The sequence below is a fragment of the Myotis myotis genome, unplaced genomic scaffold, assembly GCF_014108235.1.
Source record: "Myotis myotis isolate mMyoMyo1 unplaced genomic scaffold, mMyoMyo1.p scaffold_m19_p_18, whole genome shotgun sequence".
Classification (NCBI taxonomy): Eukaryota; Metazoa; Chordata; class Mammalia; order Chiroptera; family Vespertilionidae; genus Myotis; species Myotis myotis.
In genome coordinates this window covers 28,618,369-28,642,883 of record NW_023416322.1, presented here as the reverse complement: position 1 = coordinate 28,642,883, position 24,515 = coordinate 28,618,369, and the positions used below count along the sequence as shown (strand labels likewise).

General features: G+C 53.7%; 1 protein-coding gene across 3 annotated transcripts in view; it reads right to left on the bottom strand.

Annotated features, from left to right (window-relative positions):
* The window catches only part of KCNN3 (potassium calcium-activated channel subfamily N member 3), a 142,896-nt gene that overhangs the window by 37,529 nt on the left and 80,852 nt on the right, over positions 1-24,515 (bottom strand). For all 3 annotated transcript variants that reach the window (XM_036344163.1, XM_036344164.1, XM_036344165.1), the window contains exon 3: positions 20,035-20,453. In XM_036344163.1, the coding sequence (XP_036200056.1) occupies positions 20,035-20,453 (419 nt within the window). The remainder of the gene's footprint in view (positions 1-20,034; positions 20,454-24,515) is intronic.

The following is a 24,515-nucleotide window of genomic DNA, read 5'->3' as shown; positions in this document are numbered from 1 at the left end:
CTCGTGCTGGTCCCTCTGCCTCGAGTCTCCTCTGGCCCCCACGTCACCTCCTCCAGCAAGCCTTCTAGATCGAGCCTGTCGGACGCAAAGGCTAACACGGGCCACATAAACGAGGCACGCGGCTTGCGGGCCCGTGGGCTGTGAGTTTGACGCGCTTGTTCCAGATCAAGTGCTCTGTGCAGAGCTCCCTGAGCCCCAGGTTCCTCTCTGTCCCCTCCCACCACGAGGGCGGATCACGTGCTCACTCCCAGGGCTCGCACTTCTGCAGGACAGGTGCCAGCCCGGCTGGCCGGGCACGTGGAGGAGGCTCAGCAGAGGCGCTGAAGGGGGCAGGTGCGAAGGGCGTTACGGACTCCTCTTTGGGCCTCTGCTTTCTTTCACAGCCGCTGTCTCTGACTTTCATTCAGCTCCACCTGACGGGCCTCAGCCTGCCTGCCCCTGTGAGCTTTTCCCTCCTGAGCGAGGCTTTCCCAACATCCATCATCGACCACAGAGCGTGACGCGGAAGCCACGGGGCATCACCGTTCTTAGTTTTCCAGATACAGAGACAAGAATAACTGGCTGGCATTCTCGCAAAATATGTCCTCAAAGGCCCGAGAGGTGATCTCTTTCTCATCTCGTTTTCTTTCTGGGACTGTTTCTGGGAGGCAGGTAGGACTAGGCGTTCAGCCTTGTTTTAAGAGCTAGCAACCATTGGCGTCTGTCAAGCATCAGCCACCTGCTACGTGGACCAAGCCTGCTGCGCACGATCTCATTTCATCCTCGAAATAACAAGATTGGGAATGTCCTTTCCCGTTTTCTTGAGTGGGAAACACAGGCTCAGCCAGATTAGGGAACTTGCACAAAATGAAACATCCACCCTGGGAGAGAGCCTGTGTGCCTGCGGGCTTGGGCTTGGCTGATTGCACTTCCCTGTCTTTGACCCTAGGACACCGTGGAGGAGGTGCCGGCTCAGCAAGGCTGAGTGGAGAGACGGCTGGGGCGCCTCCCTTCCTCATGCATTCAATCCCGGGCCTGTATTCGATCCCGGGTCTGTATCCAATCCCGGGCCTGTATCCGACGAGACCGGGCCTGTATCTGATCCCGGGCCTGTATTCGATCCCGGGTCTGTATTCGATCCCGGGTCTGTATCCGATCCCAGGCCTGTATCTGATCCCCGGCCTGTATTTGATCCCGGGTCTGTATCCGATCCCGGGTCTGTATCCGATCCCAGGCCTGTATCTGATCCCCGGCCTGTATTCGATCCCGGGTCTGTATCCGATCCCGGGTCTGTATCCGATCCCAGGCCTGTATCTGATCCCCGGCCTGTATTCAATCCCGGGTCTGTATCCGATCCCGGGTCTGTATCCGATCCCAGGCCTGTATCTGATCCCCGGCCTGTATTCGATCCCGGGTCTGTATCCGATCCCGGGCCTGTATCTGATCCCGGGCCTGTATCTGATCCCGGGCCTGTATTCGATCCCGTGTCTGTATTCGATCCCGGGCCTGTATCCGATCCCGGGTCTGTATCCGATCCCGGGTCTGTATCTGATCCCAGGCCTGTATCTGATCCCCGGCCTGTATTCGATCCCGGGCCTGTATCCGATCCCGGGTCTGTATCCGATCCCGGGTCTGTATCCGATCCCGGGTCTGTATCTGATCCCGGGCCTGTATCTGATCCCGGGTCTGTATCCAATCCCGGGTCTGTATCCAATCCCGGGTCTGTATCCGATCCCGGGCCTGTAACCGATCCCGGGCCTGTATCCGATCCCGGGCCTGTATCTGATCCCGGGCCTGTATCTGATCCCGGGTCTGTATCCGATCCCGGGCCTGTAACCGATCCCGGGCCTGTAACCGATCCCGGGCCTGTATCCGATCCCGGGCCTGTATCTGATCCCGGGCCTGTATCTGATCCCGGGTCTGTATCCGATCCCGGGCCTGTAACCGATCCCGGGCCTGTAAAGCAGCGAGCCAGCCTCACAGGGAGTCAGCCAGAGCCAGGGCTGCCCTGAGCAGCTTGGTGATTGTGTGCAGTGCAACTCCAGGAGTGCCCTTCACCGAGACTTCCGTGTGAATGGCGCCCCCTGGAGGGCAGTGCTGCAGAGCGGTGGTCCTGGCTGCGCCTGGAGGGAAGGGCGGTGTTCTCCTCCTCTCAGCCCTGCTTTCTGAAGGGAATTAAAGGCAGGCAGCTCCGGGGTGAGCAGGTGCTGAAGCGGGCACAGAGCTCCAGTCCCACCCGGGCAGCGGGCAGCGGGCAGCGTTAGTGTGGGAGGGGGTGGGCCGTCCTGTGACCAAGAACAAAGAGAAAGAGGTTGGGAAAAGTTCCCTGGGAAGGGGCTTCCAGGGCAGGACGTGGGAGCTCTGGTGGGATGGCTTCCCCAGCCCTGAGAAGAAGGGGACCAAGGGGAGTCCAGGCTCAGGGTGAGTGGGAGGAATTCCGACTCAGCCGAGGCGACCACTGGGTCTGGGGACATGGCTGCAGGGCTCCGGGGGCACTGCTGGATGCTCCCTGGCCACCAGCAGCCTGCACGCGGAGTGCGCTTGCCTCTAACCTCTAACCTGTCCGTGGGCCTGGGCGTCCAGGCGGCACACTGCCCTGGACGTGTGGGGTGGCCTTTGGCCATGTGAAGGCTGACAGTCTGGGGCAGGCAGGGTCTCAGGGACTGGCCCAGGCTCACGGCTCACACAGCCAACCCACCCAGGCCTTATAGGACCAACTGGAAAGTCCTGGGACACATCAGAAATCATGCCAATTCTGAAGCTCAGTACTAGGCGGAGAACAGAATGGAGCCAGCCAGCACGCACCCAGCTTTCCGCCCCAGGGGGCTTCTCGCCGAAGGAACTTCCGAGGTCTCGGAGCAGCAGCTGGAAGGAAAGGCCGTGTCTGGGGCTCAGCCTGGGGGGCCTCCGCACCCCTCCCTGCTCATCTCCACAGCCCAGGGCGGAAGGAAGGGGTGCAGCTGGGGCCAGACCGCCCCTAGCATCAGCATCCCTTTTTTTTCTGCCTCTTGAACTGAGAGAGTCTTGCTGGAGGAAAAGAAGGAGCTGACCCATCTGGAGAGCTCTTCTTGTCTGCAGGGCCTGCAGGGGGTGGCGGGAAGTCCCCTCAGAGCTCTGGGCCACAGCAGCTTCCGGCCCTGCCCGCTCTGAGGGCTGTGACGCTTCGGCGCTGTCCTTCCCTGCTGCCCACCCAGGACGGAGAGCAGGCAGGTGGGGAGCGGCAGCCCCTATCCCGGGACTCTCAGGGGCCTCGATGGAAAGACCATGATTCCCAGGAGCCTTGCCCTGTGAGAATGGGGGTCTCCCCGGGAGCATTAGCCCCGAGGCCAGGACCCCCCGCCACCTCCGGGCCTCTCTGGGGAGGGAGAGAGCAGCACGGACACAGGTCAAAGGCCTGGGCAGGAGGCGCTTTGCCTGTCGGGTCGGCTTTGTCTCTGGGAGTCACTGAGTCCTGGGCTACCTCTGCCTGACAAACCGGGGAGGAGCACCCTGGGCCCAAGTTCACTGTGCTTCTCACCGCTGTGCCGGCCGGGATGGTGGCCCCGGGGGGAGACCCTCAGCTGGGAGCCCAGACTCCCCAACGTGCTGTGTGACTCTGGACAAGTTGCTTCCCTTCTCTGGGCCGTGGTTTCCTCATCGATACAATGTGAGGATTTGGTTCCATAAGCCCTAGAGCCCCCTCCAGCGCTAAGGCCGGTGTTCTCTGCTCACGCCTACGACCTGCCTCCTGCCTCCACCGCCCCCCTCCTCCCAGGCGGCTTCACAGACTGCAGGCCTTCGGCACCCCACCGGGAGGAAGATGAAGTGAGACTTAGGCTCAGGTGGGAACCCCCTAGCAGCTGTCACTCAGGGCCAGCACACCTTGGGGAGCCACAACAGGTGACCACCAAGTTACACAGCACCTAGCCAAGACTTCTGATCACAGAACACCTGTAATTCCCGAATCAGCACAGGAGAGGGTGAGCTGGAGCCTCTGCCATGATACAGCAGTGAGCATGGCTACCCCGTCACATGCAAGCCAATGTGTCTGCTGGTCTGTCTCTCTCCTCTCCGCCTCCCCTCCTCCCCTGCCACACACACACACACACACACACACACACACACACACACACACACACTGCCCCAGAGAAGCCTCTGGAGGCTCCTGCATCCCAGGGTCCCAGCCCTGGCTCTGTTTTACAGGAAGCAGCCATCACAGAAGACACTTGTTACACGTTGCCAGGCAACAAAATGCTGCCTGCAAACGGCAACCCACCTCTGACACTTCATAGGCCTGAAACCAGCAGATGAGAGGAGGCTGCCAGAACAAAGGAGAAGCGTCGGGAGGGAAAACGCTGGGAAGCAGCATGAAAGAGCCCAGACAGTTGCAGAGAGTGCCAGAAAGCAAACAGATGGGGAGCAAACCTGACTCACTGACAGGAGGGAGGCAGGGAAGGCGCCAGGGAGGAAAGGCCTCAGGTGTCAAGTCCTCAAAAGGCCTCTTATTTGTTTTTCGGTCAAATCTGTCGAGATTAGAGTGGCGCTGTTGATAGGGAAGGTGATGGATATGACAGTGATGATGTGGGCTCCCCTCGCTAAACACTTGTCTCTGGGCGTCTACTTTTATCTGATGAATGGTTTTATTAAAAACGCCCTCAAGCAATGGCACAGTTCTCCACTGACTTTCCAAGAAACACAATTATTCCCCGAAACAAAGATCGCCACGGCCACCCTCACCCTTCCCTCGCCCAAATGCAGGGTCATTCATTCGCTTGTTAGCTTAAGCCAGTGGTTCTCCACTTTCCTAATGCCGAGACCCTTTAATACAGTTCCTCATGTTATGGTGACCCCCAATTTCATTGTTACAAATTGAACATAATGAAAGCATAGCGATGAATCACAAAAACAACATGTAATTATATATGTGTTTTCCGACGGTCTTAGGCGACCCCTGTGAAAGGGTCGTTTGACCCCCAAAGGGGTCGCGACCCACAGGATGAGAACCGCTGGCTTAAGCGACCTTGGGCTCTGGAATCTGCAAGCGCTGAGTGGGTCGAAGAGAGTCATAGCCAGCCTTGGGGGTGCTCAGGCTGGAGGACACCCCGGCCTCCAAGGGGACCTCAGAGGGAGGTTTGGGGACAGCAGGGGAGTGACGCTGGTGGAGGACTCTCCTTCTCTGGGCAGGAGCCCTGGGCCAGCAGGGAGGTTCTGCCTCACTCACCCCCATTCCCTAATTTCTAAAACAGGAAAATGACCCCAGCCGTGTCCATGTCACAGCGAGCTGGGCCCCAGAGGACAAGCTGCGTAGATTGATTGTAAAGCTGGGACCTGGAAGATGGTTTTCCTTATTTATTAAAAAACCATTGCTAACCTCCTACAAGTGCTGGGAACTCTAGAAGACGGCCTCTTACAGACCTACCGTCTGCTGGGGACCAGCAAGCCACCAGCAACCTCACACGATGGTGAGCGGGTTACCCCACCGCCCTTGGCGTCAGTTTTTCCATCCGTGAGATGGCGGTAATACTGCAAAGGCTTACTGGAAGGGTGAAGGGGGATGATGGATGCAAGAGGTACTGGGATGCACTCAGTAAGTGACGGCTCCTCCTCAGGCTGGAGGCCATCCTTGGCCAGGCCTCCCAGGCCCTGGCTCAGAGTCTCCCCAGCCCGCAGGCTTTGCCTCATTCGGCTGCAGTTGATAGTCTGGCAACCTTCAGGAGAGCGCGGTCTAGTTTCTGAAATAATGAAAAGCCTCAAGATGCATTTATCCCCTAAGTAAAAGGCAAAGTTTCAATTATAAATAAGAACAAAACAAATGAAGAATGCTGGTAACTAAGTGGGAGCAATTTCATATGTTAAACTTGACAAAATAATTATAAAGCTATTGCCCAATTAACTGTATCCACATGTACTTAACTCTGCAAGTAGGAAAATACAGTTGTTTACTTTATTAATTCTGACATATACTTTCTCAGAAAAGGCCTAGCCAGTCTCTAACCCTGCCCCTCCCCGTAAAACTGACGTGGCATTCAAGGAAATGGCCTGTTTCTCCCTGCAGCCACTAGGGCAGTGGTTCTCAACCTTCCTCATGCCCCGACCCTTTAATACAGTTCCTCATGTGATGGTGACCGCCAACCATAAAATTATTTTCGTTGCTACTTCATAACTGTAGTGTTGCTACTGTTATGAATCGTCATGTAAATATCTGATAGGCAGGATGTATTTAGGCAACCCCTGTGAAAGGGTCGTTCCACCCCCAAAGGGGTCAAAAACCCACAGGTTGAGAACTGCTGCACTAATGGAAAGTGGCTCCCAATTTAAAATTCCTGGTTTTCGCCCTGGCCAGTGTGGCTCAGTTGGTTGGGCGTCATCCATGCACTAGAGCAAGCATGTCAAACTCAAAGGCTAACACGGGCCAAATAAACAAGGCATGCGGCCCGCAGGCCGAGAGTTTGACATGCTTGCACTAGAGCAGCGGTTCTCTACCTGTGGGCCGTGACCCCTTTGGCGGTCGAACGACCCTTTCACAGGGGTCGCCTAAGACCATCCTGCATATCAGATATTTACATTACGATTCATAACAGTAGCAACATGACAGTTATGAAGTAGCAACGAAAATAATTTTATGGTTGGGTCACAACATGAGGAACTGTATTTAAAGGGCCAGAAGTTTGAGAACCACTGCACCAGAGGGTCACAGGTTCAATCCCTGGTCAGGGCATGTGTGAGAGGCAACTGATTGATGTTCCTCTCTCACATCAATGTTCCTCTCTCACTCTCTCTCTCTCCCTTTCTTTCTAAACCCAAATCAATTTTAAAAATTACTGGTTTTCTGTACCACCAATCACAATGTCTGTCTAGGTACCAGATAGCATACCCTCAAACAAATTATAAAATGACATCATAGCCCAAAATAAAAGAAAAACTTTTTTTTTTTTGCACATTATGCTTTCTCTTTTGACCCCTACACCGTTACATAAGACAACTCCCCAATTTAACAAATGCCCCAAGAGTCCTATGGCAGGCAGTTAGGGTCCTGGGGTTCCAGGCCTGCACTGCCCTGCAAGTCAGGGGGCGGGCCAATCCCTGAGCCCTGTTTAGCCGCCATGTCCTCATTCACAAAATGCGGAATCTGGACTGCGTTCTGCCCGGCCACGTCCAGGGCCGTTGGGAGAAAGAGAGGAGCATAGTGCTGTATTCAGTGGTTTCCCTGGCTTTTCATGCCTTCTCTTGTCCGAATTCCATTGCCCACCCAGGAAGCACGTAAGACAGGCTTTCTCGCCAACTTGCAGGTCTAAAGAGCGAGGCCAGGAAAGGAAACAACCCAGTGTTTGTCAAGGACCAGCCACCGTCACAGCCATTTGTCTCACTTAGTGGTGCGTACGTGACTTGCCCACGGTCACGTGGCTGGTCCACCGAGCTAGGAGGTTTTCAAGGTGCTAGAACATATGTAGCGGTGGCATAATTTGAAGCCAGAGAAGTGACTTCTGTAGCCCTGACGTAAGATGACAGGAACCTATATTCCTGAGGGAGCAGGAAGAGATGACTTTGGAGACATTATAGAATAAGAACCACGGGATGCCGAAGGTATGATGGACGGCATGTGAGGGCAGCAGGACCTGAGGACAGAGGGGAATCACCTGGTGTCTTTGTGGAGAAGCAGTTGGAAGTGAGTCAGAAAACGACCAGGAGGATGAGTCAGGAGGCCATTGCTGCAGGCCGGGCAAGAGGCAAAGGTAGTCACCAAAGGTAGAAGACGGGTGGTGGCCGTGTAGATTCTCAGACGCAGCCTACGTGCCTCATACCTGGATGCCGGAATAGAAGGCTGAGTGGGGTTGGGTGTGGGTACAAGAACGGTGGGTGGTTTTGAGCCTAAGAGACGGTTATGGCCCCATAGTCCTTGTCCCCTTCTTCGTTGATAAAAGAACCCAGGAGTGAGCAATGGTTACCAACAATAAAGACTACATTTTTCCAAGCATGTGAATGCCCAATGAATGTAAACGGAAACAGCGTGTGTTACTCTCAGGAAATGTCTTTAAAGAAAAAGAGCACATCGTATTTTGTCCCACCCTCCTTCCTTCCGGCTAGAAGGTAGATGGAATGGCTGGAACTCCAGCAGCCTCACTGAACTATGAAGAAGCCATGTGCCCAGGCCACAGGGCAATGAGGGAGAAGGGACCTGGGCCCCTAAGGCCTCAGAACTCCATACCTGCTTTGGACGGACCCTATTCCAGTCTTTGTTTGCGTAACAAAGAAACTCCTGTTTTGTTTGTGTTTTTTTTTTAAGATAATTCTTTTATATATATATATATATTTTTTTTTATTGATTTTTTTCAGAGAGGAAGGGAGAGAGATAGAGAGTTAGAAACATGGATGAGAGAGAAACATCGATCAGCTGCCTCCTGCACACCCCCTACTGGGGATGTGCCCGCAACCCAGGTACATGCCCTTGACCGGAATCGAACCTGGGACCCTTCAGTCCGCAGGCCGACGCTCTATCCACTGAGCCAAACCGGTTTCGGCGAAACTCCTGTTTTGTTTAAACTACTGCTATTCTGGGTTTCCTGTCACTTGTAGCCCAAAAAACGAATACTAACTGATAAAATTCCTGAGAAAAAGAAGAAAAAAACAGAGAAGCAGAGAGAAATTAGGGGCCGCATGGTGAGGATGAGCACAGACTTGGTGCATGGGGTCTTCCGTGCATGAGGACGTGCCTACACAGCTCAGCTTGGCACGTAGGCTGCGTCTGAGAATCTGCACGGCCACCACCCGTCTTCTAAGTCACCTTTGCCTCTTGCCCGGCCTGCAGCAATGGCCTCCTGACTCCTCCTCCTAGTCGTTTTCTGACTCACTTCCAACTGCTTCTGCACAAAGACACCAGGTGGTCCCCCTCTGTCCTCAGGTCCTGCTGCCCTCACAGGCCGTCCACCATACCCTCCTCTAGTGAGGCCACACCAGGGTCTTCATCAGCGCGGGGTCTCTGGACACGCTCCCCCTTCCCGGAAGCCTTCCCTCTCGGTCTGTGAAAGGCCCAGTTCGTCTTATCCTTCGGGTCTCCGCTGAAACACAGCCTCTCTAGGGAGACCTTCCAAGAAGGTCCCAGGTGCGTAGGATCCCTCTCCAACCCCAGACTTTTTTAAAAAACTCATTTGCAACCATGTTTTTGAACTCCTTCACAGATTTGAAATTACACATTCATTTGTTTCTTGACTTAACGGTCTTCCCGGGTAGACTCTAAGCCCCACGAGGAAAAAACAAACCCGTAGTTTATTCTCGGAAGCGTATTTCATTCCTAACAACATTGGCTGGCAAACAGTAGGGCTTAATAACTATTAATAACGCTATTATTATTTAGCAAGCTATTCATAATTGAGCACTACACCCCAGGGAAGAGGCCTGGCTCAACATTTTGGCTGCGGTGTGGTGTGGATGCATTCTCTGGGGCAGCCGTGACGAAGGGAAATGGCAGAGGATGGCCAGCTGAAGGAAGCAGACGCTGGTGGCACAGAAGGTGATGGGGAGGGACCAGCCGGAGACAGGTCCTGGGGAGCTGGGGAGGCCATCTCAATACCCAGTGTTCAGGCAAGCCCTGCTGGAGATCTGCAAGGGCTGATAACCACTGCTTTCAGCAGCAGGAAAATTAAGGCAGAGAAATGACCCCCCCCCACCCCCACAATCCCCCACTTCCCCAGGCTGGAACCCCTGCCCCTTGCTAAAGCTGGGAGCAGTACACGAGTTTCTTGACACTTAGAGTTCTCTCTGTTCCCCATGTGGCTTAAAACCCTTCTGTCCTTAATTCAGCCGTGGCTCCTGTGGGTGGTGGGTCATGTGGAGTCGGGGTGCCAGTCACCCCCCATGGGGCTCTGGCTAAGCAGGCTCTCTGCAGTCGCATTGAGGAAAATTGAACAATAGAGCATGTGGCTGTAGCATGAGGGCTGGCAAAGAGCCTAACCCAACCAGAGCTGGGCCCTGGGCCTTGGTCCCCAGCTCCCAGGCCATTATGCCTGTTCTGGGAGAACCGTTACCTTCCTGTGGGCCCCGGACCCCTCTGGGGTCCCCTCACCCTTCCTGTGGGCCGCTCTCCTTCCGCATTAAAAGGAGAACAATGCTGAGAACACGGGAAGTTGCCTAACACTTGGGCCCTGTGTCCACTTCGTGTGACACTGGTGAGCAGGGAGGCGGGTGGGCAGGTAATGGAGTCTGACAGGGTCCTGTGAGGACCTGTGGGAGGATTACAGACCATTTGTTTGGAGACGAGAAGACCTGTTCTCAAACTTTATGGGACCTTCCGTGGAAGAGGGAACGCCAGCCTGCTTCACTGGGCGCTCACCGCACGCCAAGTGCTTCCCCGTGCTAAGGATTTTCCGTGAATGATCCCGGATTGCCGGGAGCCGGTCCATCCTTGCTGTTTCAAGGGACCTGGCACATATGGCATACTGTTCTTAATATGTTTGCTCACCTTCTTGGCACTATGTGTTTTAACCAAGGTCACCTCTCTGAGAAAGGTTGTTTCCCCAGGTAGGGATTTTCCCCTGAAGTTAGGGAGGGAATAAAACCCCTTAACTAAGTGCCAGGCGGGTAATTAATCACTTTAACTATGAACAATCATGCTTAAGCTACATAATCTTTACTCCCTGGAATGGAGATAAGAAACGCCCTAATCTTTGGAATAGAGATTGATAGGATTGGAATCAACTGGTATAAATACAGATGTAACAAGACAAGAGAACACAGAACCTAGACACAGAACCTACACAGAACCTAGAGACAGAAGAACCTCGCTAGAGACAGAACATGGCAAAAGATCCTGGACAGAAACTGGCCACAGAACCTAGAGACAGAACCTAGCGAGAGAACCTGGCTGAAGAACCTAGAGACAGAACCTGGCTACAGAACCTGGATAGAACATGGCAAGAGAACCTGACTAGAACCTGGTGACTGAACCTGGCAAAAGATCCTGGACAGGACCTGGCTACAGAACTTGGTTGGAGAACCTAGCCAGAACCTGGCTGAAGAACCTGGCTACAGAATCTGGTGACTGAACCTGGCTGGAGAACCTGGAGGACCTGGCTGGAGAACCTAGCAAGAGAACATGGACACAGAACCTGGCTGGAGATCCTGAACAGAACTTCGCTGGAGATCTAGACCAGAACTTGGCTGGAGATCCTGGCTAGAGATCCTGGCTAGGCTGCTGATCAACTGAATGCTGTCTACGTGTCATTCCTTCTTCGCCAACTCTGTCCACACCTTTGGGGACCCCTGGACCTGCTGGGGTTGGGCCCCAGTACCGGATGTCCTGAGGCCAGCTTGCCCAAGGTCACCTGCTAGTGAGAGCATGGGGAGACCCCACGTCCATACCCACCTAGATGGCAATGGCTAACCCACCAGCCCATGTGGTGGCCCCTCTGATGTGGGGGTGGCAGCGCCCATATGACCTGTCTCCCCAGGTGTGGACCAGCCTGCAGGGGCTCTGTTAGCAGGCTGCTCCCATGAGCCTCTTGGGAGAACGAAATGACCAGGCGTGCTAGGGCTGGTAGGCTCCCAGGGCCACCAATCTCAAACCACCAGGGAACTATGGTTGTGCCTAAACTCCTGGGCAGTGCACAGAGTGGGGTAGTAGGCATCTAGGCAGAGGGGAGTGTGTGTGTATGGGGGGGAGGGGGTACTCAATGAGGTGCCATTTGGAGTATAGCATACTCTCGCCCATACTCCCTCTCCGCCAAGTCCCCAGATGAAGGAGTTGGGACTTAATGGAAGGAGAAAAGCTGGTGAAAAAATCCGTCTGTGGCTGGGCTGTGAGAGGCAGGGCGGTGGAGGGAGCAGGGTGGTAGAGGGAGCCCAGCGAGACAGCCTAGGCCACCGAACACGCAGGCCACCGAACACGCAGGCCACCGAACACGCGAGAAGGCCTGTGGGGGAGGGTCGAGTCCCTTGCAGGCAGATGCCTGCCCTGGGGATGCAGGGCACAGCGGGATCACCTGGTGCAAACAAAACAACCCAGAGCTGACATCACATGGATTTCCTGCCTTGACCAATGTCCACCCATAAATAGATGTGGCTGGTGTGGCTGCAGGAAGCCCTCCCTTTTCCTCACCTTCGCTCTCTCCCAGGACCCCCATCCTCGTAGGACTGTGGCACTGCCTCCTCCCAGCGGTGCAGCCCTTTCCACTGGTCCCGTGGGATGAGAAGTCAGTCCAGGTCACCTCTCTCTCTCTCTCCCTCTCCCTCTCCCTCTCCCTCCCTCCCTCCCTCCCACTCCCTTCCAGATGCCCTTAGGCATCCAGGGTAAGAGACAATCAGCTTCTCTGTGGTCCATCCAGCTGGCACTTAGCTGTGTGCCCCCGTGGCAGCATGGGAAGATGGCCACCCAGCCATTGCTGTAGGGCTTGCTTCTCCCGGGGATCCCTGGTGGGGAAGGCTGGACACCCCTCCCCAGCGGGAGAAAGAACCAGCACTTGGCACCTGGCGCTCAGCTGCGTCTACCGAAGGCCAAGACCCTGGGAGCAGAAAGCACTGTTGGCCACGTCCCAGCAGGCAGAGTGGGGAGAAACCCAAGGTTTAGGGAGTGACCTGACTGGGAAAACAGAGAGGTTTCGCAGTGAATATGGAGTTCCTTTTGCACGACACTGTCCCACACGTGGTGCTTCCGAATGATGACTTTACAGAGATGTTCCTCGTATTCCCAATTCCTGATTCTCCTAAGAGGTGTCATTCATTCATTAAAATACAGCCCTGGCCGGTGTTGCTAGGTGGTTAGAGCGTCGGCCCACACACCGCAGGGTATGGGGTTGGAGTCCTTGTCAAGGGCATCTATCTGGGTTGGGGGAGCAACAAATCTCTCTCTCTCTCTCTCTCTCTCTCTCTCTCTCTCTCTTTCTGCCTCTCTCTCTCTCTCCCTCTCCCTCTCTCTGTCTCTCTCCCTCCCTTCCTCCCTTCCACTCTTTTTTAAGAAGCAAAGGAAAAATTATCCTCAGGTGAGGAATAATAATAATAAAATTAATGTGTTATTCATTAATATAAAACGAAGAAACTTGCCACAAATGAATAGTTTCCATGCTTAAGTGTCAATGAGCACAAAATCACTGCAAATGAGAAAGAGGAAAGAATTGTTGGATCAGAAAGAACAGAGAGGAGAACGTAGGCTGGGAGGGCGCAGGGGTGGGAGAGGGGAAACCTGCACAGGAGGAGAGGCTGGGCGGTTGCTGGGGCCTGGTCAGAGCGGCTCACAGCATGGAACTTGACCTCCCTGCGGCTGGCCCTGCCCCAGGACCACCCCCCTCCTTCGCGCTCCCCAGCCCGCCAGGCGGGCGCCCCCTGACGGTGGGGGAGCCTCCCCCAGCCCCGCACCAGCCGCCTCTCGGCCCTGGCTGTGTGGAAAGCCCGTGGGACACACGGTTTCTCCGGACCGACCGACCGACCATGGGGCCACCAGAGCCAGGCCGGCCCAGAATCGGCGCTGAAGAGCTGATGGAGCCGGGCCTCCAGCGCCCTTCACCTGCGGAGTGCCGCCTGCCTGGACGCTGGCCCTCCCACAAAGGTCCTGGGGCCACCAGGGCTCCAAGTGACACGTGGCTGGGGGCGCCCCCCCTCCCTACACTCGCTCTCCTGTTCTCTGAGGCCACACTGGCTGCTAGGACCTTTCATTGCGCTCTTCGGAGAGAATTATTTGTTAAAAAAACCTGTGCCATTGAACACTCCTTTCCAAGCCCCGTTGATACAAAACATGAGTCCCTGGGGAAGACAGAAAGAGGGGCTTTGTGGGGGGAGGAAATAGCCAATGCCATCCCTTTCCATTCACAACCAAACCAAACAAACACACAAAACTAGCCCCGCATTGTCCCGGCAGAAAATACAGAACAATGCAACCAAAAAACCACATGTAACACCCCACAGAGAAAACAACTTAATATTTACAGTTATTTTCCAAGCACTTTCTGTGCCTATTATAATGTCTACCTATTTTCAATGGATAACATCCTGCATAACACTATTTCGTATGCCCCTTCTCCAAATATCACATCACTGTCTTCCTACCTTATTGTAGTCTTCAAAAGGCTGCTTTTTAAAAACAAAACTGTTGCCTAACTACCCATCGTACGGATCTGCTATAATTCCTTTAACCATTGAAATCCTGGACAGTCACTAGGTCTCTGATTCTCCGCTGCTGGAGACGGCATCATGCTGAAGAATCTGGACAGAAATCGATTATTGCCTTAGAATAGCTTCCTGGGAGAATCACTGGGTTAGAGTCACAGACTTGTACGGGCCAGCATGGCTACTGGTGAAGTGTTTGCCAGACAGGTGGGGCCAGATTTCCCTCCTGCCAGCTATGGGAGAACCCCCCCTCCCCACACACACACACACACACCACCACCATCATAACAACCTTTTAAGCACTGAGTTATATTTACTGACATTTCTGTCAATTCCAGAGGAGAAAAGGCCACCCTCCTTGCAGTTTTCACTTGCACTTCTTTGATTAGTGAGGCTAAATATATGTTTCATTTTCTTTTGTTTGTTTGTTTTTTGTTGCTAAGCTTCACCTGAAGATAATTTTTCCATTGATTTTTAGAGAGAGTGGAAGGGAGCGGGAGAGAGAGAGAAACATCAGTCTGAGAGACTGGTTGCTTCCTGCACGGAGCCCGTACCAGGCCGGGGATGAACCTGCAACTGAGGTACCTGCCCTTGACCAGGAATCGAACCAGAGACCCTTCAGTACACAGGCCGAGGCTCTAACCACTGAGCACACTGGCCAGGATTCATTTTTTATGGCCTTTTTATATTTCTTCCTTTGTGGCTGTCTATTTTTAGCCTTTTTTTTTTTTTTTTTTTTTTTTTTTGAGAAGCTGAGTTTTTCTGATTGGTGTCGAAGACAGTTTTGGGTAACAGGGATATTTACCGCTTGTCATGTTTGCAGCAAATATTTTTCCTAGTGTAACATCTACTTTTTAAATAAGTTTATATTTCTGGACGGGAACCTAAAATTGTATATATGATGTTACCAAATACACCAGGCTTTTCCTCCCGGTTCTTTCTTTTCTGGCATGTTTTGCTGACCAATTCGTACCCGTCTCAGAATTGATTAAATATTCACTTTGTTTTCTAGAGCTTGCTCATAGTTCTGCTTTTATATCTGACTCCAACGGGAATTTATTTCGGTGGCTGGTGAGAGATGGGGTTCTAATTTGACTTTTAATCCAGATATCCTACCTCCCCATTAACATTTATTGAATAATCTATTGCTTCCTAATTGGTTTTCTTTCTCATATGTTGGGTTCTTACATACTAGGGTTTATTTCAGAGTTTTCCATTAGGTTTCATTGATCTGCCCTTACTGATTTTCCAGTAGTGCCACAGGGACTTCATTACTTGAGTTTTATAACACATGTTAATGTCAAGTGGAGAAAGTTCCCCTCGGCGTTCTTCTCTAAGCGCCCTGGCTGGTGTGGCTCAGTTGGTTGAGCATCGTCCCATGCACTGAGAGGTCACCAGCTTGATGCCCAGTCAGAGCACATGCCTGGGTTTCGGACTCTGTCCCCAGTGGGGGACATGCAGGAGGCAGCCTATCAGTTTCCATCTCTCCCTTCCTCTTTCTCTAAAATCAATAAAAACACATTTTAAGAAAAAAAGTGCTATTCCCCCTTAAAATTTCTAATACTGCTTGTGTTCCCTTTTTTCCTTGATTAGATTTATTAGACATCAGTGTGGTTTAGGTTTATAAATTCTGTTTTTCTGTTTTTAAATCCATTCATTCCTGTCTTTGTGTTATAAACTTAATCTGTTCTCCTAAAGTTTGTTTCGTTCTTTTAATGAATTCAAAGCAGGTTGCTTAACCTCTCTGTGCCTGTTTCGCCACATGTGGAATGGAGATCATACTAACCCCCGTACCTCACAGAGCTGGGTATGGATTAAGTGAAATAATACCTGGCTGGTGCTATTGTTATCAATATTGTTGCACTTTAAAAATTCTATCTGTGGTTACCTTTAGGTTTAAAAGTGATTTAAATTATACTGCTCTAATTAGTACAATCTAGGGATAAGGCTATTTAAATTCTCTTCTGCCTAAGGTGATGACTTTAGCATGCTTCTACTAATCCTTTCTAACCTTCTCTCTCAACTTTTTAATTAGAGGGTTTGCAACCCCCATGTCTCCTGGGACTTAGGGTTCCTGAGGAAAAGTCTGCATTGTGTTGCCTGCGTGCTTCTAGATCGCTTAACCTTATGATTCAGTAAATTTTCCAGCGCCACTCCCCCCCTCCCCCCAGCCCACCCCATTCTAACTGGAAAATGGAAAGCCTTTCTGATCAGCCTGATCTTAACCTCCCCGCTACCTCTCCGCTGGCCACTTCTGGAAAAGCTTTCTTCATGCATGTTCTGGATTATGCTTTTATCCAAATTATTCTGGTTTCTTCCTCCAGAACTAACTCTAACTCTTGGATTTGGTCTTAATTCTACAGCCTTCCGTTCGGTGCCATTCACCCTCTTCTCTCATGTCTTTGTTCTTGTCTCCTACATTCAGAGGGAACTTTTGAGTTGGTCCTCCACATTCTTAACAATTCAGTGCCCCCGATGTGGGTTTTCCTTTTGCTAAAACAATTTTAGTTTTCTGGAACCCTGTGCTTGTGTGAGACAGACACGTTCGCCTTTCCCATCTCCCCACCCTCTCCATCACAGAGCCCAATCTGCTTGCCCTGTGAGGGATGCCCACCAACCTCCTGAGGTTGCTTTTTGTTCCTCATCATTACACACTCTCCTGCATCTCCAGGGTTATTTCCTCTTTGCTAACGCTGCAGGTCTGTTTCAAAGGCCTCCTTAGGGTCCCCTCCCCTCATGTCCTCTCTCCCTTCCTCACTTTCCTCCCACCTCCTGCGGTGAAATTCGTCTTTGAATTACAGTGATCTGTCCAGGGCTGGCACCTGCCCCAGGATTGCCTGAGGCAGCTCCTGTGCCCTACAGGGTGCGGACTTCTTCCTCTAACTAGAGGCAGGGGCTCTGGGTCTAGCAGGCTTCATCTATGTGGCAGGATACAGTCCTCATGAGCGAGGCCTCTGACCCTCCAAACCAGTAGTTTACGACCTTTAAACTCATAGGTTCCTGCTGGGCACATTTTTGGAGCATGCACTCTCCTCTTGCTACATGTATGTTCATCCTCAATGACACCCACGTATGACTGCATATTAAAATGTTAGCAGTGCTAATTTTTTAGATAAAAATAACTATAACTAGAAGTTCTGATCATTTCTCCCCCTTCTGGGTTCCCCGCCTGTGGTCCACATTGGAGGTCGTGCCTCAAATACAAGAGGCCATGAGAAACTACAGTCCTCACCCTGGTTCTCGGGACTCCTCTCACAAGCCCTACTTGGGGGCTCACATTCCCCCCCCCCCCATGCTGTGTGCTTCATCCTGTAGATGGTCTCCCTACCGCTTCCTGGGAGCTGAAGGCCCTGCTGGCGGGGCGGAGGGGGGAGGGGGTTGGGGAGGGGGGTGAAGGGAGGTGGTTGTGGGAGGGGGGAGGCTATTGCTCTCTGCCTTCTGGTTGGTGCAGAGCTGAGTGTCTGAGATGGAGGCAGAGGAGAGTGGAAGGAAACCTCTTTCCATCTTCCTTATGAGGAGGGTGGCTCTATTTTAATGAGAGAAAGAATGGGCCACTGATTGTTCTTCTCCCGTTCTAGGGGCCAGGTCTCCAGACTCACACTTCTTGTTATAATGCAAATATCCAGAAATAGATGAAAATTCATAACCTCATCACCAGAGACCTGGTGACAGGCCAGAGATCCGGAGACAGCCCATGTGTACAACTTCAAGCCTCAGCGGGGAGCAGTCCACAGGGGGCCGTTCAAGAGGCTGGCAGGCCATTTACAAAACCGGGCTCAGCCCACTTCATCAGCATCTGGGAGGCCCTGCTGCGCCTCCGGGAGATAAACACACACCTGGGAGCTGGCAGGCCTCTCCCCGGGGCGCGCCTGGAAGGTCGCTGCCCCCACCTGCCGCCCGGGGACCGGGGCTGTGGAAGGTCCCTCCACCAGCCAGGCTGCTGGGCGTGTGACAGTGTTTAATGAGGAGGTTCCTCAGATGGGCTCTGGGCGGCCGGGGGGGGGGGGGGGGGGGCGGGCAGGCGGCCAGGAGAATCCCAGAGGGCCACGACGGCCAGGCCTCAGAAGCCATGATGTAATGCCTCACTGGGGTCCAAGCAAAACAAGCCTGCTGCTGTCGGTGCCTTCCCAGCAGCTGGCTGCTGCCCTCCCACCATGGGCGGCCTGTTCTGGGTGATTACTAAGTCCCCTCCCTTCCTGGAAGGAGGAAATGCGAAAAACCTCTATCGTCACATCAGAGCCGGCCCCAGACATGAGAAATGTCTTTCAAAAGGCGTCTCGCTGAAGCGGGGTCTCCATAGCAACTTCAGAAGAGCGTGTATACAACCAGGCGGCAGGCTGAGGGATGCCCCGGGGAATGGGAACCGGCCCTGCTCCGTCCAGGGGCAGGCGGGCGTTGTCCTAGCACAGCGATGGCGAACCTATGACACGCGTGTCAGAGGTGACACGCGAACTCATTTTTTGGGTTGATTTTTCTTTGTTAAATGGCACTTAAACATATAAAATAAATATCAAAAATATAAGTCTTTGTTTTACTATGGTTGCAAATATCAAAAGATTTCTATACATGACACGGCACCAGAGTTAAGTTAGGGTTTTTCAAAATGCTGACACGCCGAGCTCAAAAGGTTCGCCATCCCTGGCCTAGAACCTGTCATGCTGCGATGTGACCTTGGGCAAGTCACTGACCTTCTCTAAGGTGACAGAATCTTAATCAGATCAGGCTGACGGATCAAGGTCATGCTGCCCACATGACCCTCCCACCCCGTCCAATGCGCTGGCCCCCCAAAGCAGCCCCTCATCCCGTCTCTGTCCAGTCTCGGGTGGGTGAGCTCCTGTCTCGAGGCTCCTGCCCATCTTGCTTATTATCTGACACTGGGAGAGGACAGTGGGCATGGAAGCTGGGTTCTAAAAGAACTCGCTTGGTCTTTGTAAGAGAATCAGGACAATTGTGTGTGCTGACGAATTAAGGGTGACTACCAGGATCCGTGCAAATCACTCCGGAGGTTTGAGCAAGCCTCCCCACATAGCAAAACTAACCTCTGGAGTGAGCACATCTCCCTTTTATCTCAAGATCCTCATTTTAAAATAAGAACATTAAAGCCAGAGATGCTAAGTGACGTTCCAAGGGTCTTGCAACTACGTAGAAACAGGTTTCTAACCTAGGTGTTCAGACGCCACATGCGAGATCAGGTGAAAATGAATGTCCAGGGTCAGCCTGGAATGGGGAGGTGTCGCCAGGGGCCCCTTCTCTCCCACCAGCTGCTTCCCTGAGTCACTACCCAACCACCAACCTCCTTAGAACAATGCCAGTACAGGGCTTCTCACATGGTAAGGTGCATACAGATCACCCGGGGAACTTGTTAAAATGCAAATTCCACTCAGTGGTTCTGAGCTCAGGCCTGAGATTCTGCATCCTAACAAGTTCCCAGGGCCGCCGCCGCCGCGACCGCTGCTGGTCTGTGGCCCCACCTTTTCTGTAGTGAAGCGTCAACAGTGTTACCCGTTGAAAAGGGTTCCTGGGCAAATACTTTTGAGAAAATCGGGGCTCAACAAAATCGAACCCGTTTCATTGCTACAGGACTTCTCAAGCCTTCAACATGTGAGCATAGGTCATCTCCAACAGGAAGAGAGGATTCAAAAGTTGCAGCGTTATACCGAGAATGGCTAACGGTGGGTGTCACCGGGGCGCGTGGATACATTTGGTTTACAAAGCGGGAACGGAGAACGCGTTATTTTACACATGCATCTCCCCCAGCTTACCTCGGCGGCAGTATTTCCACGTTGCAGTTCGCATTCGGCCTGGCTGGGCCCTCCCCATTTTCTCCTTGGAGGTGTGTGGGCAGGTGACCACCTCCTCCCTCAGTCCTCCCTCAGGCATACACATCCCCCCCCCCCGCCCCCACTCCTCCTCCCTCTCCTACCCCAGGAGGGCTCTGTGCTCGGGAGCCAGGGGCTGAATGGAGAGCGCGACCCGCCGGAATACCTTTCACAGACGCGGACGGTCCAGGCCGCGATGATCCACAGAGAGATGCTGAACACCAGCAGCACGGTGCCCGGGCAGATGGTCATGAGCGTCTTCATGACGAAGCGCGTGTTGAAGTTGATCTTGTTGAGCGCCCCGATGCTGCGGGACGAGGCGTCGGTGAAGAGCTTGCTGTGCAGCAGCATGACGCGCGCGATCAGGTACAGGCGCAGGAACATGGGGATGGACAGGATGATGTCCACGTCGGCCTCCGCCCGCGAGGGCGTGTAGGAGAAGGCCAGGCGAGCCGTCCAGAAGAACTTGTACTCGCCGGGGATGGGGTGGATGGCGCACACCAGCATCTCCAGACTGATGTAGAGGATGCGCTCGTAGGTCATGGCTATCCGCCAGTCATCCGCACCGTTGTCGATCACGAAGAGCTGCGGGAGCGGAGAGCCCGTTAGTTGTGGCCAAGACGCAGAGCCCACGGGGCGCGAGGGAGGACGGACGGGCAGCTGGCCCACCTCGGGGCCCGTTCCGGAGCCCTCGCTTGTGCGGTGAGCGCCCTGGACGGGGCGTGGGGAGACCTGGCTGAGAAATGCCTCCATTTCTGTAAATTGCTTCCCAAGGTCCCGTCCTGCTAGGAGGTGCCCCCAAACTGGCTACTTCATGAGGAGAAGGAAGAAGAGGTCATTTGGACTAAAACCAGGTCCCTGCCCAGCGCGTGGCTCAGTGGTTGGGGATGAATCCCTGCACCCAGAGGTTTGGTTCCCCGTCAGGGCACATGTGGGGGTTGAGGGCTCCCTCCCCAGTAGGGGGCGTACAGGAGGCAGCCCATCCATGTTCCTCTCTCACACCAATGTTTTTCTCTCTCTCTCCTTCTCCCTTCCTCTTTCTCTAAAAGCAATTGAAAAAATATTTTTAAAATAAACAAATGAATAAAACCGGCCCCTAAGCTCCTGCCAAGCCCTGAGCTAAGCCCTGGAGGGGAACTTGGAGATGAACAGTTACGTTTCCGCCATGAGTGAGCGGACGCAGCTGCCCCCACTCCCCTGCCCGTTGGAGAGGGACCCATGGTGCTTGCGGGCTGTGCGTTACCCCCGCACAGAGCAGCAGGTGCTAACGGCGGGGTCCGGGAGAGGAACTGCCTGGGTCTGGGTCCTGGTCGGAACACTCACTAGCTCTGCGATCTCGGGTACCTCTCCGAGCCTCTCGCTGCCTTGGGGTGCCGATCAGGGGACGGTGACAAGACCTGTGGCTGCACGGTGGCCGCTGGGAGCTGCAATGGGCTCGTATGTACAGAGTGCGTAGACTCCGGCCCGGCGCCCGGCACGCGCTCTGTGAGTCTGAGCTATTGTCATTTGTAGCTTTGCTCGTGGGTGGGTCTCCACCTTCCTATAAAGTAAGGGCTGGACTCGGGGATGTCCAAACTTCCTCCCAGCCCTAACCGTCATGACGCGGAACAAGCATGTACTGAGCACCGGCCCTGTGCACGGCCCGGACCTGCGCTGGGTTCACATACGAGGAAGGGCCCGGACTTGGCTCTCCAGGAGGTCCCCGGGGTGGGACTCAGGTTCTGAGCGTGAGAGTCACGGAGGGGAACTATGGGAGCAACTGGCGAGGGGTCCCCGTGGCTCAGGTGGCTCTAACTAGGAAGGTGCGATCTAGAAACAGGAGAGGGCACCCAACACAGCACGAGGCCTAGCTTCCCCACCTCCTGCCCCAGCGGATGGCAGGTGGGTGTTCCCAGACACAGGCGCCCACCATCTGTGCAAACAGAAAGGACCTCATGGCTGCTCCGAGGGCTCCCGCTGCTCCTCACTGCCGCCAACAGGCCAAGCCAGGGCCGTGTAACTGCTGGACAAACCCTTCAAACACAAAATGAAAACCACCGACCCTCTCTCTTATAAAGAATTGCATCAGGTTACTATGGGAACTGGGTTCACTCTGGGCAGGAACCAAGCAAGGAGTCACCAATGCCTTGGAGTCCCTGATGGGGAACGAGATTGTAAGCCATCAAGTTAAAGGGAGGGTGTGTCATCACTGCCCGACCTGACCGGAAGGTTCTGGATCAGGGTGGTGTGGCCACGGCCCCTCGGGCGCCTGCTTCGGTTTCGGTTTCCTGATGCAATGTGGGCGGGGCAACGTGCAGAGTGGGGTTAGACTGGGCTGGTGAGCTGGACTGAGGGCTCACACTTCCAGATCAGCCGTGTGACCTTGGGTGGGGCATGGGGCTCCTCTGAGCCTGTTTCCACATCTCCATCACGGGACTATTGACCTTGACCCTGCTCACTCATGGGATTAGCAGTAGGACCCAATATCCCAGATTACAAGAGGGAATGTGCTTTCCCAACGACGCTGAAAATGAGAGGGATCATTAAGCCGCTGCCCTGGGGACAATCCACAAACAGCGTGTGGAGAGGTGTTTCGGGTGGGGTTGGGGGTGTGAATGGCAGATAGCCAGTGTGTGTTGCAGATTAAGAGCCTCTGCTCGGTGGGGCTCCCGTGCAGGGATTTGTGGGTCTGCAGGGTGGTCAGGATGTGCCAGAAGATTCTATTGCTGTCCCATAGGAGACCACCCTGTGCCTATTCCCACTGGACCCTTGGAAGCCCAGCTCTCTAAGCAGATCAGATGACAGACACCCCGCCCTGCTGTGTCCTCACTCCGCATCCTACTCCTTCCTTATGAATCACAAATCTCAGCTGTGACTGTACTCCTGTTTACTCGTTTTACATCTGTCTCTCCCCCGAGAGCAGGGCTCTCGACCTGGCTGCACTGGAGAATCACTTGGAGAACGTGTTTAAAATACCCATGCCTGGGCTGCCCAGACCAGGCAAGTCTGGATCTCGGCATCAGGCCCTGGCCTTGGGGTTTTTCTTAAAGCTCCCCAGCTGGTTCTGAAGTGTGACCTGGATGGGGACTCACCAGTCACAGCTGAACTTGCAAAAGGACAGGGACTGTGTCTTCCTTGTTCCCCTGTGGTATCGCCAGCGCCCAGCCCAGATCTTAATACACAGGAGGTGTTCAATGAATGCTTGTCCAGTGAATGAATAACTACCACTCACTGTGTGTCTCCAGATGTCTACACTCCCTCTCTTGGGCTCCGTTTCCTCCTCTAAGGAATGGGGGATGGATCTGAGGAGGTGTCTTCTGCTCTAAGGGGCCTATTTTTTTTTTTTAATCCTCACCTGAGGATATGCTTATTGATTTTAGAAAGAGGGGAGGAGGGGGGGGGGGAGACAGAGAGAAAGAGAGAGAGAAACATTGATGTGAGGTACACACCCTATTGGAGATTGAACCCAAAACCTAGGTATGTGTCCTGACCGGGAATCAAACCGGCAACCTTTTGGTATACAGGATGACACTCCCACCAACTGAGCCGCACGGGCCAGGCCACAATTCTGTATCTTAGGCAGCCCGTCTGGCTTGGTGCCTCCCCATGAATGTTCTCGGGGTACGTGCACTCTATGGAGCCAAGACCCACGCCTGACTCGTCTCACCTCCCTCCAATGCCCGAGCCTGTGCCCGGCCCACAGTGGGCAGTGAGTAGGGTTCTAGTGAATAAAGTAGGGAATATGACTGCGTCATATAAAGAAAGCTCATCCCTCAGCCTATGACCAGTGAAGTCCCTGACGACTCAGCTTACGCCATGGGAAGGACATCTTCCTATTCCCAAAGAGGGGTCCCATCGGGAATCAGCTGTCCCGCCTCAGCCTTAGGAAGCTCTGGAGTCCATCTAGAACCAGGATCTCCAGTAGCGCTGCACCAAGGAGTGAGGGGGGCTGTGCAAGCAGCTCCAAGAAAGGGCTGCCCCCTACATTTGGTCTCAGCCACCCTCCCAGCCCTGGTTCTACAGCAGCAGACTGTTTGCCCTGATGAATTTTGGACGAGGGCCAAGATGAGGTGGACAGGATGTGGCATGTCCGGGCTATCACAGAGCAGAAGCCCCAGAGGCCTGGGTCTGGCAGACAAGGTTCCTCTGGATCTGGATCTGGCCTGGGTTTGCCCTTGTGTGCTGGCTTCCCTGGGTGGGGACGGAAAGTCGCATTCTGCAGGTTTCTGAGCCTTCCTGCCTCCTGAGCCTAAAGCAGTGATTTCCCGCAGGCGGGTAAGGTCAGCCTGAAGATGCTTCGGTGCCAGGGCTTGTGGTCTCCTGCAAGCCCCACACTTTCCCCAGATCGTGCCCTACACAGAGCTGGCGCCAGACCTCATCCTCCTCCCCCTTAGCTGAGAGCCGGTAGGGTTTCAGCCCACGAGTGGGAAGGAGATTGTATGTGATAGAGCAATTCCAAACTTGCCTCCAAGGAGCTTATAATTAGAAAGGAGAACCAACTCAATTCAATTCAACTCCACTCAATAAAGACAATTAATAAGAGCCAACTAGCCCTTGAAATTTGCTCAGAGAGTACGTCTTGTGTTCTCACACACAGCAAAGGTCATGATGTGACGCGATGGGTGCGCTCATGAACTTGATTGTGGTGACCAAGCACTTCACAAGGTA